The sequence below is a fragment of the Rousettus aegyptiacus genome, unplaced genomic scaffold (assembly GCF_014176215.1).
Source record: "Rousettus aegyptiacus isolate mRouAeg1 unplaced genomic scaffold, mRouAeg1.p scaffold_m13_p_5, whole genome shotgun sequence".
Lineage (NCBI taxonomy): Eukaryota > Metazoa > Chordata > Mammalia > Chiroptera > Pteropodidae > Rousettus > Rousettus aegyptiacus.
The window spans coordinates 52,381,357-52,395,731 of record NW_023416308.1 but is presented as its reverse complement, the minus strand read 5'-3'; the positions used below and the strand labels follow the sequence as shown (position 1 = coordinate 52,395,731).

Below are 14,375 nucleotides of genomic sequence, written 5' to 3'. Positions count from 1 at the left end.
AAGCTCCATAATGGGCTCCTCCAAGGACATTGTCTGCAGCAGGGGATAGAGATATGTTCCCAAGAAGAAATTTAAGGGGTTCCATATAAACACCAACTTTACCCCCTCTGTCAGCACACAGCCAGCAACAAGAAGGAAAGAGGCCCATTGTAAGCAAGGTCCCTCTGCTAGCTGTGGAGCAGACAGAATACTCCACAGGCCCCTAGAAACATGGGCTAACTGATGAACAAAGGTAAAACAGGCCCACCTTCTTGCCACAAACCAGACCTTGCAAAATTAGCCATTTAAGCAGAACTTTTCTAAAATGCAAAAGACAAATCCATTATTTCAAAAAACAGTAAGTACAAAATGTAAAATGATCTTTATTTAAAAGAAAAAATAATGGAAAAAAACTATTAATAACTAATGGTAATATCAAGTGAGCTATTTATAGTACTGATTTTCTTGTGGCCTATTGAACCATAATGGTAACAAAAATTTAGCTTTTTTGAGGTGAAAGTTAAAAAGGGTAAGTTAGAAGAGTAATGAACAATACATCTTCACACTCAGTTAACATTCATCTAAGACTCCTAAAAGAAATATGAAATGTAAAATGATGTAGACTCATCTATCTTCGTTTTTCTGTGGCAACGATCAACTTGGGCATTCTGTCAGGAATATTAAACTTAAAAATGAGCTACCATGAGAAACACTGTGCTGGTAAGACTTGGCAATGTGTCTGAAAAGTGAGCAATCGTTCTTATAAATTGGACACATGCCAACAAGGGAGCTGTATTTGAAAATAGATCAGAGAGTCAGCCCATCAGTTTGTCTGACTTCTGTAACAGGAAAACTGATTGAGAGTCTCATTAAGCAGAAGCCACAAAGCTCTTTCTGAAGTCTCAGTTCCTAAGTATGGTAGAATCTTCTTGTCTTCCAGTGACTCCCAGAGGGAATGCTCTAGGACTAGATTTGTGTGGTTTCAGGAATTCTTAATTGTAAAAATTATATGTATTGAAAGTAGATTATATACTAGACACAGTACTGGAAAACTGATGTGTGTTTTTATATTTAGACTTCACAACAATGGGAAAGTAAGAAATATTTTTCTAATTTTATAGAAGAGAAAAGCAAGGCTCAGAGAAACTAAGTAACCTGCCAGAGATGTTCAGCTAGAAATAGATGGAGCTACGGTGGAAACCCAAGCTTATCCAGCTCCAGAGCTCATTGTCTTGACTGATAAGAAGTATTATCAGTCCCAAGGGCCATGAGGGTTCTTGTTAAGGCTGGAAGTAAGCCATATTTTTGAGGACAGGTCTGGCCAAATCAACTCTCCACAGAACCAGCTTTGAGTAGGACAGGGGCTCCTCACAGCCCCTCAGTTCCTATCCAGTCCCTACTTCACAGGCAAAGTCCACCATGAATGCAGAGATGTTTACTCTTACATTACACCGTGATTGGATTTGCACACAGTTTACTGTTAGGAGTCCAAAGAAGATAGGTATTTTTCTGACAGAGTTTGCAAGTTTAGTGATTTAAATGTTTCCATATTTTTGCTCTAGCATTACAAAACTATTTTTCACCCAATTTCTGTCTCTAGAAAAAATGCCTACTTCTCTATCTGATTAAATGAGATTGGACATGGAAAACGTTCTTAGTAAATTGTTAAATGTTGTGAAGAACTAGAAAAACTCCATATCATGTGAGGTTCTAGATTCAGAGTTTCAGATTTCTTTCTTTAGGAAGTGACCTCTGTATCACTATCTATTCCTTGTAATCTTACTTCCCAGTAAGTCCATGGCCCACATGAGATCAACCACTAATTGGTCCCACACTATAAACCATGTCTTTCTTCTGTCACCAGTATTACCAGAAGATATAGATAGAGTTGAGTAAGTGTTTGCTTATTTTTTTTAATTTGCTGGCACTTCTAAATCATTCATCTCTTGGGGGTAGATAGTTGTGACCCCACAGGTTGTTTTTAAATGCAAAATATAAAGGTCTTAACCAACACGTGAGGATTATCCAGAATGTGCCCCAGTTCTGTACTTTTTGTGTTGTGAGAATTCATAAATAAAGAAAAATTGTCTTTCCCTTAGAAGAGGTTGCTGAGATCTGAAGGATGTCTGCATCTTAATGGAGTACTAAACTCTAAAACTCATTTTCATGTCATATTACTGTTGTGTGGAAAGGAGAATTAACAGGAAGCAACTGATGTGTTGTTTGTTTTTGTTAAGTACATGTAGGAATCGAGAGATGGTAGGTCTCAAAGGTATACTTGTTTTTAAATTATATTTATCACTGAAGTATTAAATAAATGTCAGCTACAAATGAATTCATATGGACAATTGAAAATAATTGCTGAATTCATATATACTTATAATTACAGATCACATCAAGAAGTATAGGAAGCCATATTAATGAAAATTATTTTTCCATCTATTCTGTTTTTGAGTTACATATATATATATACAATATTTGTGAATAATATAGTGCCTCTTTCTGATATGTTAATGCTTACTTTGTTTTAATATGTTCGCAAATGCTAACACAGTTAAGAAACTTGAAGGAAGCAAGAGGACTTCCAAAACATATTAGAACAAATAGTGAAGAGACAAGTGATCTATTACATTTTATTGGACACATGAGCTTTATGAACCGCGCCCAAAAATTCAAGAAAGAAGTTGGGAAAGCATTATATAAACACCCATTTAGGGAGACTGTATGGCATAATAACAAAGTATGTATGGATTTTGTGTCACATGAGTTTTGAATTCTGGCCCCACCAGAGTAGAACTTTCTGCAATTTATTTAACATTCTAATATGGGTCTTCATCTCCAAAATATAGGTAATAATTATACCTACCTCTACATTTGCTATGTGTATAAACTTTTTAAGATGCATATTTAAAAAGCATCAAATGCAGTGTATGTTGTAGAGCAAGCAGTCAATTAGTGGTAGCCATTCTATTAATGGTCTGCATGATACAAAGAACCCTACCTTTTCTTTAAGACCCTGCTATAGTTTAGTGCTTTATAAAGTGCTTAACTAATTACTTAATGTATTTTATGGAAAGAAATTTGTATTACATCTAAATGAGAAAGTCATATAAAAATTTAAAAATGAAAAAGTACTAACTAAATATAATCTTTGAAAGTGAAAATGTTGTACATTAATATTAATCTCTGCTGTATTTAGCATTTTAAAAATGGTAAGACCGTTACTTAGGAGCTAGGTAATGTCAAAGCAAAAACTGTTTTTATATTGCTTTAAAAACACATAGGTCATTTTTACTTGAAAAAATTCTGTAATGTTCCCTTTGTAAATCTGGCTATTGATAAGATCATATAATTTTAAAGAGTACCAATTCATCTCACTAGAAAAGAGGATAAACATAAAATTGTGTGCCATCTGTATCCACAATTCTTTCTGAACCACTTGTTCCCAATGTCTCTTCTACTCCGTTAATTGTAAATTGTAAAATTGCCAAATTATAACCAGGCAGATCATTAACATCAGGAAAATTGGCTGATCATGAATTAAGAAAACTTCCAAACACCTTTTTTCCGCTTTTTAAATTGTTTTTGGTTTGCTTGCTTATTAATATCTCTAACTGTTCTAGTAAGAATTAGAGAAAACTCTTCTAAAATGAGTTTTCAAGAGTTCTCTCTATTTGGCAGGTTGGTTACTGGAATGATATGGATAAATTAGTCTTGATTCAAGATGTACCCACTCTTGGCAATGACACAGCAGCTATTGAGAACAGAACAGTGGTTGTAACCACAATTATGGTAAGTTTTAGTCTATGCTTTATGCTCTTTCGTTTTGTCCACAGGCAATTTTAATTCCCCAGCTGTAGTAAACAGGGAGGGTGAAAGCTGCTTCTTAGCAGTGGTGACATGGGTGTTCTGATCCACAAAAGTCTGTTGAGACTTTGAGTAGGTTTGTCCTCAGCTTTGAGTACATTCGGTACTTCTATTTGTATTATCTTGTGTTTCATTGTTTTTCTTGGAAAATGCTTAGATGTTAAAAATGGAAACTGTCATGCTCTAGTTGGAAATGTATGAAATGCTGATTCCAAAGGACAAAAGAAAGAACATGAAAAAGATCAACAACCAATCACATAAAATATTTGGTAGTAAATACCATATTATTGTTGTTACTATGTTTTTTAAAACTCAATGTAATAGTAATTAATGGTGTTTAAAATGATAATTTCCAGGTAGTTTAATCATCTGACAGAGATAATGATTTGCAATGTCTGTTTATAATAGTGGAGATATGAATGTGAAGATTTTAGTGAGCATGTTTTATACAACTGAATGCTTTAGAAATAAATTTTGTTTTATGTTTATTTTTAATGCAAAAGTGTTTTTCCACACCGATTATTTTTCTCTTTGGCCACTGGTAAATGCACAACATAATTATAGGACTTCTAGGAATTAAGAAAAATATAATTGCTTCTTTCTGTCATATCATAAAATCAAAAATACTCTAAATTGTAAGGCTGTTTTAAAAGATTTTCCTGAAATGATTTTTTAAATAATAGACTATCTTACATATTTTTCTTTTCTACCATCAAACATGATGAGTCAATGCTAGTCAAAGGAGATCAACAATCGGTGATCTTTTCTATCTAATTTAAAGTTATATATCCTTAGCTCACTGTCCCATTTAAGCAGAACATATTTTTAATTACTTATGAAGCCCTTACTCTAAATGAAGTGGAGGTATTTTATATGCTTTAGTTTTAGCTTATGTAATTTTAGTTTTAGTAATGTTGAGTTATTTCCAAAATTTTGACATTGAGGTCAAAGCATGAAATACCAGAGAGAAGCTCATATATGTTGCAATTGGATTTATCTGTGTTGTATCACAGCGAGCAATTCAGTGTTAATCTGCAAAGCCTTGGTCGGAAATTTCTGATTTTAGAATGCAAACCAACCAACAACGGTTTTTATGTAAGAGTGCAAAATATATACCTTCTCACTTAATTGTATAATGTTTGCATGGGACTTGAAAAGCAATATATATATTTCTTTTCCTAAAAAAGACACAATAATGGAAAGTCATACTTCAGTACAGTCCTCCTCTTTTCAGCCTCTGATGAAGAATCCTATTTTAAGAAATTGATCAAGAAAGAAATGAATTCCACGCTGTTCGGCCATTCCTAACTAAGGCTCAAGTCTTGTTCTGCTGTATAGTAAATTTGAGCTAATTTTTCCTATGGGATTCTTCTTGGATGACCAACTCTGGACTACCAGAAAAAAAATTTTTTTAAAGTTCTGTGACTGTTCTGAGAAACCAGAACAAAAGAAGAATTAATCTTCATCTTTCTCAAGAAAAATAAATAGATGTTGAAAAAGAATCACTTAGCAATTCTGACATATCAGTTCCCAAGTCTTGAAATGAGGTCATTGTACATAAATGATTGAATCATATCACTCTTAATCCCAAGCTTAGATTTTCTGAAAGTAAATATCTATGAATCTGTGCGCTTGTTTTATGAATATACACAGTCGTTTTCTTTGAAGATGTTTTTGAAATTTTGCCTGTTCTGTGTGAAATAAAGTGTTTTCATGTGTACTATAGGTATAAGGTAGAGAATCATTTATCCATCCCTGTTATGAAAGAAGCTGGAGATATAATTCTTAAAAACAAATTAATGAATAAATTTGTAAGCATGGCTAGTTTTCAGAAGCATGCTATCAAAAAATAAGTAAAAATGACTGAAAAATCCAATAATTTCCTATGTACATAAAGAAAATTCTGTAAAGTTACCTGTTGTTTAACAGCGATATCATCAATATTTTTGCTATCAAAATAGTGCAATCCTAGTTTCTGTCTTTTGTACAAAAATGTAATCTTCGTATAAATAGTATGTCTGGTCTTTGCAACTGCATAATCATTCAGTAATTCGAAAAAAAAAAAAGAAGGCAAGAAAAGAAAACATACTAAAATCCTTTCCTTGAAAATGTTCCTTGTATTTGCTTTCGTTGAAAATAGTAGCCTGGGACCTATGATATCTCTACCACCTCATTCATTTTGAAAGAAATATGGTTCCTTGCAGATGAATGAGATGTTGGCACCTGCATGTAATAATCTCCCAAGTTCAGTTGAAAATTCCCAACACAGATGGTGTTGGTTAGACATTGCAATGTGTGCAAGACAGATATCTAGAAACAGAAGAAGGCTGAGAGTGTTGTGGCACTGGAAATCATTCATTTTGATTGAATCGATATGGCATTGCTGTTCTCCCATTTGTCTTTCTTTTGTGTATGTTGTTATTTATATGTTGATACACTGTAATGATATATGCGATTGTTAAATAAAATTGATTGATAAATTCATTTATTCATTCATAAATATTTATTAAGCGTCTGCTAAGTGCTAGGTACAATTACAAGTCTGGGGATATGTACAAGAACAAAACAGACAAAAATCCCGCATCCAATTAAACTTATATTCTAGTAAGAGAAAGCAGACAGGAAACATAATAAAATGCTAACTATAATTCTTTAATAAAATGTAGCTTTAGCTTTTTGCACTTTTGAAATTTGTTTTTTACGAATGTTGTATATCTATGTGATCTTCATTTTAATGACTTATTTATTCTACCTGAATATAGTCATACTGAAAATAACTTAGCTAAATCTAAATAAAAAAGTGATATTGACAATATTATCAAATGAGAATCATGACTACAAAACTGAAAGTCTTGGATTCAGATACTCATCATTTTCTATCTTTGTTTTAGTCACTAAAGATTTTATAAAATTTGTAAAACTTAAGAGACTGTGACCATACTGACTTAACTTTTTACATTCAAAATCATTATTTCTATAAACAACCTAAGGAAGCCAAATCTGTGCTTGTGGTTTGGACAAGTGCAGCAAGTAAAAGGCAGTTTGCAGTAGACCTTGGAAGAAAAGAAGGTGGTGTTTTTCTTTGTAATTTCACTACTTTCTTTGGCTGCTCAATTCCCTGGAAAAGGAGACAAAATGCAATATTTCAGCCAAGCTCATTTTCCCCCAAATCTTTAATACTGAAGTTAAATGATGCTTATTATGCATTAACCAACTAAGAAAGTATTTCTCATCACCTTATAAACATAATAATCCTTTAGGAAAATTTTCCATAAATCCAAATATTTTCACTGCAGAGACAGAATTTTGTTAAAACTTAAAAGTAATTTACTTATCGCATTGATCTTTCTAGAGGTTACCTTATCTTTTTTATGAAATGTTCGATACTTTATCTTCTCTATGTAAAATTTTGTAGATGTACTATGCATAGAACATGTGCACATACAACAATCTACACATTTATATTTATATATAATATATGTATATACACATATATATACAGAAAATACAGATTTATATTTTTTCCCTTGTATCATATACTAATATCCACCATACATTGCCTCCGAAGGACTTATAATAAATTAGTTTTCAAATAAATTATTTAAAATAAAATTATACATCCATTAAATGTACTCTTTTTTTCAGAATGGAATAATAACTTTTAAGTTCCACTTCAATAATTTTACCCATGGGATAAATTATCTAGATAGATTAAGATGCTTTGAAGAAAGCAAATATCCACATAACAAAAGATTTGGAAGATAATATCAACTTTATTATTTTAACTGTTTTCAATAGTAATAATAATGGTTATATTTGTGATGTTTAGAAAATCTTAAAATCTTTCTAATAAGTATCTATTTCAACAGTGTCACTTTTGCTAACTACAAATAATCCAAAAAAAATTATCTAAATTGGAAAATTATATTTTATGGATTGAAAATCATCTTAATTCATTTACACAAACATTTTCATAAGCAAGCCCTACTATAACAGCTTTAAACAGAGATTGATTTCTTTCCTGAAATAGCAGAGCATATGTAGAATACCATTCATTATGGAAATTGTAGTAATAAACTCATAACCACTAAGAAGTAATGCATTTAAAATAACTTCTAGGGCATTATTGTCCCACAGAGCATAGTAGTTGTTAATAAAGATGGCACCTCTTTATTACACCTCTAAGGCAGAAGAGGATATATTCTACTTCTTTGATAATTCCATTTTCATTTACTATTGAACACTTGGGATTCCATAAGGCTGCTTATCAAAGGTGCCCCACAAATCCCCTTAATGATTAGCTAGAATTCATTTTTTACTATACTGAAAAGATTTTGTATTTTCTTTGCCCCCAAATTTGTATTGCAGTGTTAAAAGGGCTACTTGTGGACAAATTGTCAGACTAGGAATGGAGCAAATAAGGAGGTTGAGAAAATGTCAAGGCTTTGCCACTCATTTGGAACAGAAAAATGAAACACTCAAAGAAATACAGAGCTGAGCAGTCATGAGAGCTTTTGTTTTGTTTAAGAAAAGCTCAGACTTTCTCTCCCATTGTTCTTCCACCCCTCTGGGTTAGATTATCTTATTTCTCTTACACTGCATGCACCACTCTTCTGAATCTCAAAAATTGTGTCTGTCCTTCGTTGTGCAAAAAGCTTAGCTAAATTTCTAATCAATATTTTCAGTAAACTACAGGTTTTTCTAGGCTTTGTTAGGGGGTTTTGACAGGAAAACAAAGACATGACAGGTCTCCACTGTCCAAAAAGGAAATAGAAAAAAATAAAAGCCACTAAATATTTTTAATTAATATATACTTATGCTTGTTTCAGAAGAGATGACTTTGCACTTGTTAATATCTAATTTCCTTTTGAAGACCTACATCAAAAGTTCTAATGTTACTTTGCCATAATAGTCCTATGTAGGAAGCATTGGTAGACCAGGAAATCTTTATATTTGAGTGCCTTATATGTACCAGACACTATGAGGAGATATGGAAAGGTTTTTATCTACATTGTTTACTCAAGATTTAATTTAAAGAATTTCATTCACTAAAAATGCAGAAATTCACTTCTTTAACTTGCCTCCTTTCTTATTAAATCATATGAAATTTCAAATAGTTTCACTTATTCAAACAGATGCAATAATAGCTTCAAATATCTTCAGATATTTTAAAATATAGGTTTAACTCCCATTTCTACTAGTTCTGTGAAACTGAACAATTTGCTTAACCTATTTGAGATTAATATTTCCATCTGCAAAACAGAAAATGCCTATCTCAAAATGTCAGTGTGAAAAGTAAATGAAAGGGCACAATTAAAAAACTTAGCAATGTACCTGACAGAGTAATCACAAAATAAGCAAGAGCTATTTTATTTTTCACTGCTATATTTTATTATTGTCCCTCATTACTCTCACTCCTCTACCCTTACTTAAAAACGTTAACCTTAATTGATCACAAGAGGACAAGGGGCATATTTTATTTATTTGTGTACCCCTAGTTCCCAGCAAACTGCCTGACACACAGGTGCTTAATAAACGTTTGGGTAAATAATAAAAGTTCAGCTTTTATTGAAGCACATTGTTCACAAAATAAAGTAGAGAGAATTTACCAAAGCAGATGATAATCCTAGCTAGAGAAACTTCTAGACACAAGTTAATATGCTAATATATATTTGAGGGCTAAAATTCATAAGTGTTCAAATATTTTAGACACTTTAGTGTAGATCTTTAACCTTAATACCAAATGTGAGCCTTAGCCAAATCCTTTTGAAAAACTATTGTTATACCAATAGTTATAGAAGGTAGCTATACAGCCATTTCAATAAGAATGTTAAGAATTTTACAAATGTGTGCTTCTTGCTTTTTTCTACATATCCTTCCATATTTTAATTACCCATTGCAGGAAAAAAAGAGAAAGTAAAAAGATAGCTCCTTTTAACTGCAAATATTTTATAGCATATCTTGGAAATTAACAATGCTTTGCAACAACTTGTCAATTTTCATAACCACATTTCTAATTTGCAAAATTCTTTATATTTAGAGAATGTTTTCTGTAAGCTAATAATTTTAATCTATTTAAAGAAGAGACAATTACATGCCTAAATTTTATAGATGGATAAACTTTCTTTACCCAAGTCCAGTGTTAAAAGGAAAAGTGAAATATTTCTGGGTCACGTAGTCATGTTAACTTAAGGCAGGATTTAAGAAAATGATACAAGGACCAATCCTGGACAGTTAACCTGCAATAGAGTTATATCGGGCATCTCTGTGAGAAAATCATAGATCACGTAATTTATATCCTTATTAAGTTTTCAAAAGTAGTTTTGACATTTACAAAGTACTTTTATAAGAAAAACAAAAACGAAATTAGTGTAGGTTGCCATGTTCTGCAAAGTAAATTACATTCTATTCCAGAGTTCCAAGAGCAAGTTCAACTTCACCCATTACTAATTTGCTAGGGTAAAAGAAAAAATTCCTATCAAAATTACTAAATGAATGTTACCGTAAAATTTTATAAAATATAAATGCATGATTTCAATGACATTGTGACCCAAATTGGTTATTTCTTGTCTGCAAATGACTAAAAATCTGAGGAATGACCAGGAGTTCTGTATGTATTGCATGTTCACCAGGCTTCTCTTTTAGTTGGTAGTTTTAGGTTCCATTTATAAAATCAAATGCTTATTTGCTAGCATGTCTCTTCAGTTCACAGCCTTTAAATGATTTGAATTAGGGTGTTGTGTGTGTGTGTGTGTGTGTGTGTGTTTGTATGTGTATGTGTGCTTTAACCTGGAAACTGTCCAATTATTAGCCACCAGTACAGTTTTTCATTTTATATGATTTTTCACAATAATTCTTCATTCTATTTTCTGTCTTACTTCCTTCAAAAAATAAATGAAGCTATCATTTGAAGTGTGTGATTGTCACAATTGGGGGAAATTATTAGCTTTCATTGGGGACATATTGTATAATAGGATAAAAATTCATGGAATACAATCCTAATTAAAGCCAAATTTTTGGACAATTTTAGGAAAGCCAATTTAAGTATATATAACTTTTTAATCTATTAATTTATTTCTTCTTTGAAATGCATCTTGTTAAATTTTAGAGAGCAAAGAAAAGTGACCTAATTCTTTTCCTAAAGGAGGTCACATTTGACTGCGGATAAATAAGTTGCAGAATATGGAGACCGGTGACCTTGAATGAATCTTTTATTCCATGAAGCTGACTACTAAATAGTCTTTAACTTCATGAGACATTTTGCAACTAATAATTTCATTGCCAAAGATGATATCTATGCTTCTCAAGACAGTTATTAATTAATATTTTTCCTATCACAGTTACAGTGCTTGATATGTAATAATCACTAAACAGAAAATTATTTTAAAGATTTCCCTTTCAGTATCCAATGTAAAACAATTTAATATAATTCTAAGCATATTTATTTATATATTCATCTGTTTTATTATGGATTTCTAGCCACACAAAATCATTCTGTATACTAATACTAAATATAATCTTTTTGTCAAATTCTGAATCTGAAGTTACATATTTTCGAATGTTTTATAATTTCTCCTTTACAGTTCTACTTCTCTCATTATAGGAATCCCCATATGTTATGTACAAGAAAAATCATGAAATGTTTGAAGGAAATGACAAGTATGAAGGATACTGTGTAGATTTGGCATCTGAAATTGCAAAACATATTGGTATCAAGTATAAAATTGCCATTGTCCCTGATGGAAAATATGGAGCAAGGGATGCAGACACAAAAATCTGGAATGGGATGGTAGGAGAACTTGTTTATGGGGTAAGCAAATCAATTTATTGAAGAATTTACTTACATAAACATGAAACTTTTTTGACTTGGGCACATATCAATTTTTAAACATCTATTACTGTTTTTTAAATTTGCAGTTACATTCAAAGAGATATATATGATGTTCAACTGTTTCTCTATTTCGTTAATAACGTAATTACCAAGCAATGAGAGAAACTAACACTCGATAACCTCAAAATCAGGAAAGAGATAAGCATTCAGAATATGATGTCTTCATAAAGAAAAACACTAACTTCAGCTATCCATGATTATTGTTTTCTTAAGTTTGATTTTTCTATACCATAAACATGTTGTGAGAACTATAAAACAAATCCATTAGTAATCTGCCATTTGATAAATGTAGAAATATATTTTTCTCAATAGCATAAAACTGAACCTCATTTTAGCTAATTATTTATATCACCATTGGTTGTGTTACTGATAAATGTCTTTTAAGTACCTGGTGAAGTGATCACTGAACTACTTTAGCATATATGAAATAACACCAAAAATGTGCAATTCTGCAGAACACAGTAAATTTAAACTTTATGTAATACCATCATTTTTTCATACCTAGCAAAACACAAAAGCTAGAATTTATTCCACAATGAGCCTCACGCCCTTTCTTTTATGATCACTAGATATTGAGTGCACACTTTCATAACCAAAGACAAATTCAGTGTAGACCTTCCTGCTTGAATCAGAACAATATTGGTCTCTTCAGCTACTACTGCAAAGTATAAGAATCAAACCAAATGCTAGTGATGTTATAATATTTCCAAAGTCCAGAAACCAAACCTAGAATAATAAGCTCTATTCATCAAGAAAGTTAATAAATTTCCTATAAGCCAATTCACATTTCACAAATGTCACCTTCAAAGCATAATCTGTCTGATTAATCCTCACAAGTTCCCTTTGGAATGAAGAATTACACAAGAGTCATCCTTCCCCAGGAAAGAGTAAAAAACAACTTAGAAAATAAATGAAGCCTTATACAGGGGCTTACTTTCCAAGCCAAAATTGCAAATCAATAGTTTCATGATTCTACATCCTGCTTTTCAGACTGTGAGGCAATGAACATTCTCCACACAGTCCAGTATAGTAGCTATAACAGCAGCAAGAGGAAATTGTCTGGCATTAAAGAGCAATCGGGTAGTTTTATATCTATTTTAAAGAACTGTTGGTTAGTTGGGTACCTTAAATTAGGGTGGGAAATGCAGTTGTAAGAAATCAAAATGTATTTTACCATGGGGTTCATCAGTGGTTTGATACTGAGCTTTAAGATTCAAAAGAGTTCCTAAAGCTTATATTCCTTGGTAATACTTTAACTTTTAATTCAATAAACCAATTTTAAATGTGAACATTATCTAGGTTGTTATAACTATAGTAATTTATTTCCTTCAGAAACTACTATTAAGTATTTCGTCTCCCCCCAAAAATCATACTTAGATCACTAATTAGTTATGGGCAAGAAAACGAACCTGAGTTACTTTCCGATGCTTCTGCTACATATCTCTCCTCTGGAGTCCCTACCCATTGAGCAGTTCAGGCTCACCCCTTTTATTAGGGGAATAGGGTTTAAATAATAAAAACAAGTGATATAAAGAGAGAACCATAGTTAACAACAAAAAGTGTATATTAGTAGTACACATGTCACAATAACAGGAAGTCCCAAAGTCAAGCAGTTTTCTAGGGGGAAAGAAGATAGCATAGTGGTTATTAATACTCATTATATTCAATCATTAGCTCATCCAAAAGGATTTAAATATCCCATTCTCTGTCACTTGAGTTGTCTACTTTTTTCCCAGAAGAAATCTTCTTCCATGTCTCTACACTTTCTGCAGATTTAGTATTTTCCATTCTGGTGTCTGCAAAGTCTGTACTTGCTTCTCAGCTTTTTTTTCTTTTCTTCCTTACTGCTAACATCAACATGAATGCCCAGTTTCCAGGGCCCTAAGTAAAACTCCATCCATTCTCTTCTACCCAACAAAGCCTATAAGACAACAAAATTATTAACTTTGAATCCATTATTAATTTTGTTTATTTCTTGCAAACTTCGTTACTGTAATTGTTAGGTATAGATGTCTGTGAAGCACTCACATGCGATCTCAGCACACTACCAGGTGGTGACCTCAGAAGCTCAGAACCTCCCTTACACTCTCAGGTCCTTTCTGGCCATCGCACCTGTTCACTGCATCAAGTCCATTCTATGATCCTCTGTAGTGCTCCAGGGCCTTCTCCTGGTCCCTGCCATATTTCTCAAAGCGTGTTTTATAGCCAACCAGCACCAGAATTACCCAAGATATGTGTTAAAATACAGGTGAATGAACCCCACTCCAAAGATCCTCAAAAATTCAAATATTATCAAGCTCTTGCAGGAGATATTTTACACTTAATTTTGGAAATTGCTGAGAAGTAATGGAACAAGACACATGTAACATCTCCATTGTTAGTGGAGAAAGCCCAAATGCATCCTCTTTTCACTGGCTTCTTTCAGAACACAAATTTCAGACTGCGAAGTGTCTTTATTGAATGTTACTGTTACCACTTTCATCTAATATTTGCCTTCCATCAAATCTAGTTTTTTGGGCTGGAGACACCTTTATTTCTCTTCAAGTTTCTTTCCTTTTAAGGCTTTTGCCCTCATTAGTAGTAACTTGTATAAATACAAAATTTCAGAAAATACTACACAGAATCATATAGTAATTGA

The 14,375-nt window shown here is 32.2% G+C and overlaps 1 protein-coding gene across 10 annotated transcripts in view; it reads left to right on the top strand.

Moving 5' to 3' along the window:
- GRIA4 (glutamate ionotropic receptor AMPA type subunit 4) overlaps positions 1-14,375 on the top strand; it is a 320,071-nt gene that overhangs the window by 254,566 nt on the left and 51,130 nt on the right. For 9 of the 10 annotated variants that reach the window (XR_001598786.2, XR_001598785.2, XM_016159687.2 and 6 more), the window contains exons 10-11: positions 3,661-3,771; positions 11,450-11,656. Coding sequence is in view for 8 of the 10 variants with exons in the window: in XM_016159687.2 (XP_016015173.1) it covers positions 3,661-3,771; positions 11,450-11,656 (318 nt within the window). In the remaining 2 variants the exon portion in view is untranslated. Of the gene's footprint in view, positions 1-3,660; positions 3,772-5,080; positions 5,916-11,449; positions 11,657-14,375 lie in introns of those variants that run through there. The other variant, XM_016159695.2, reaches the window with a different exon arrangement.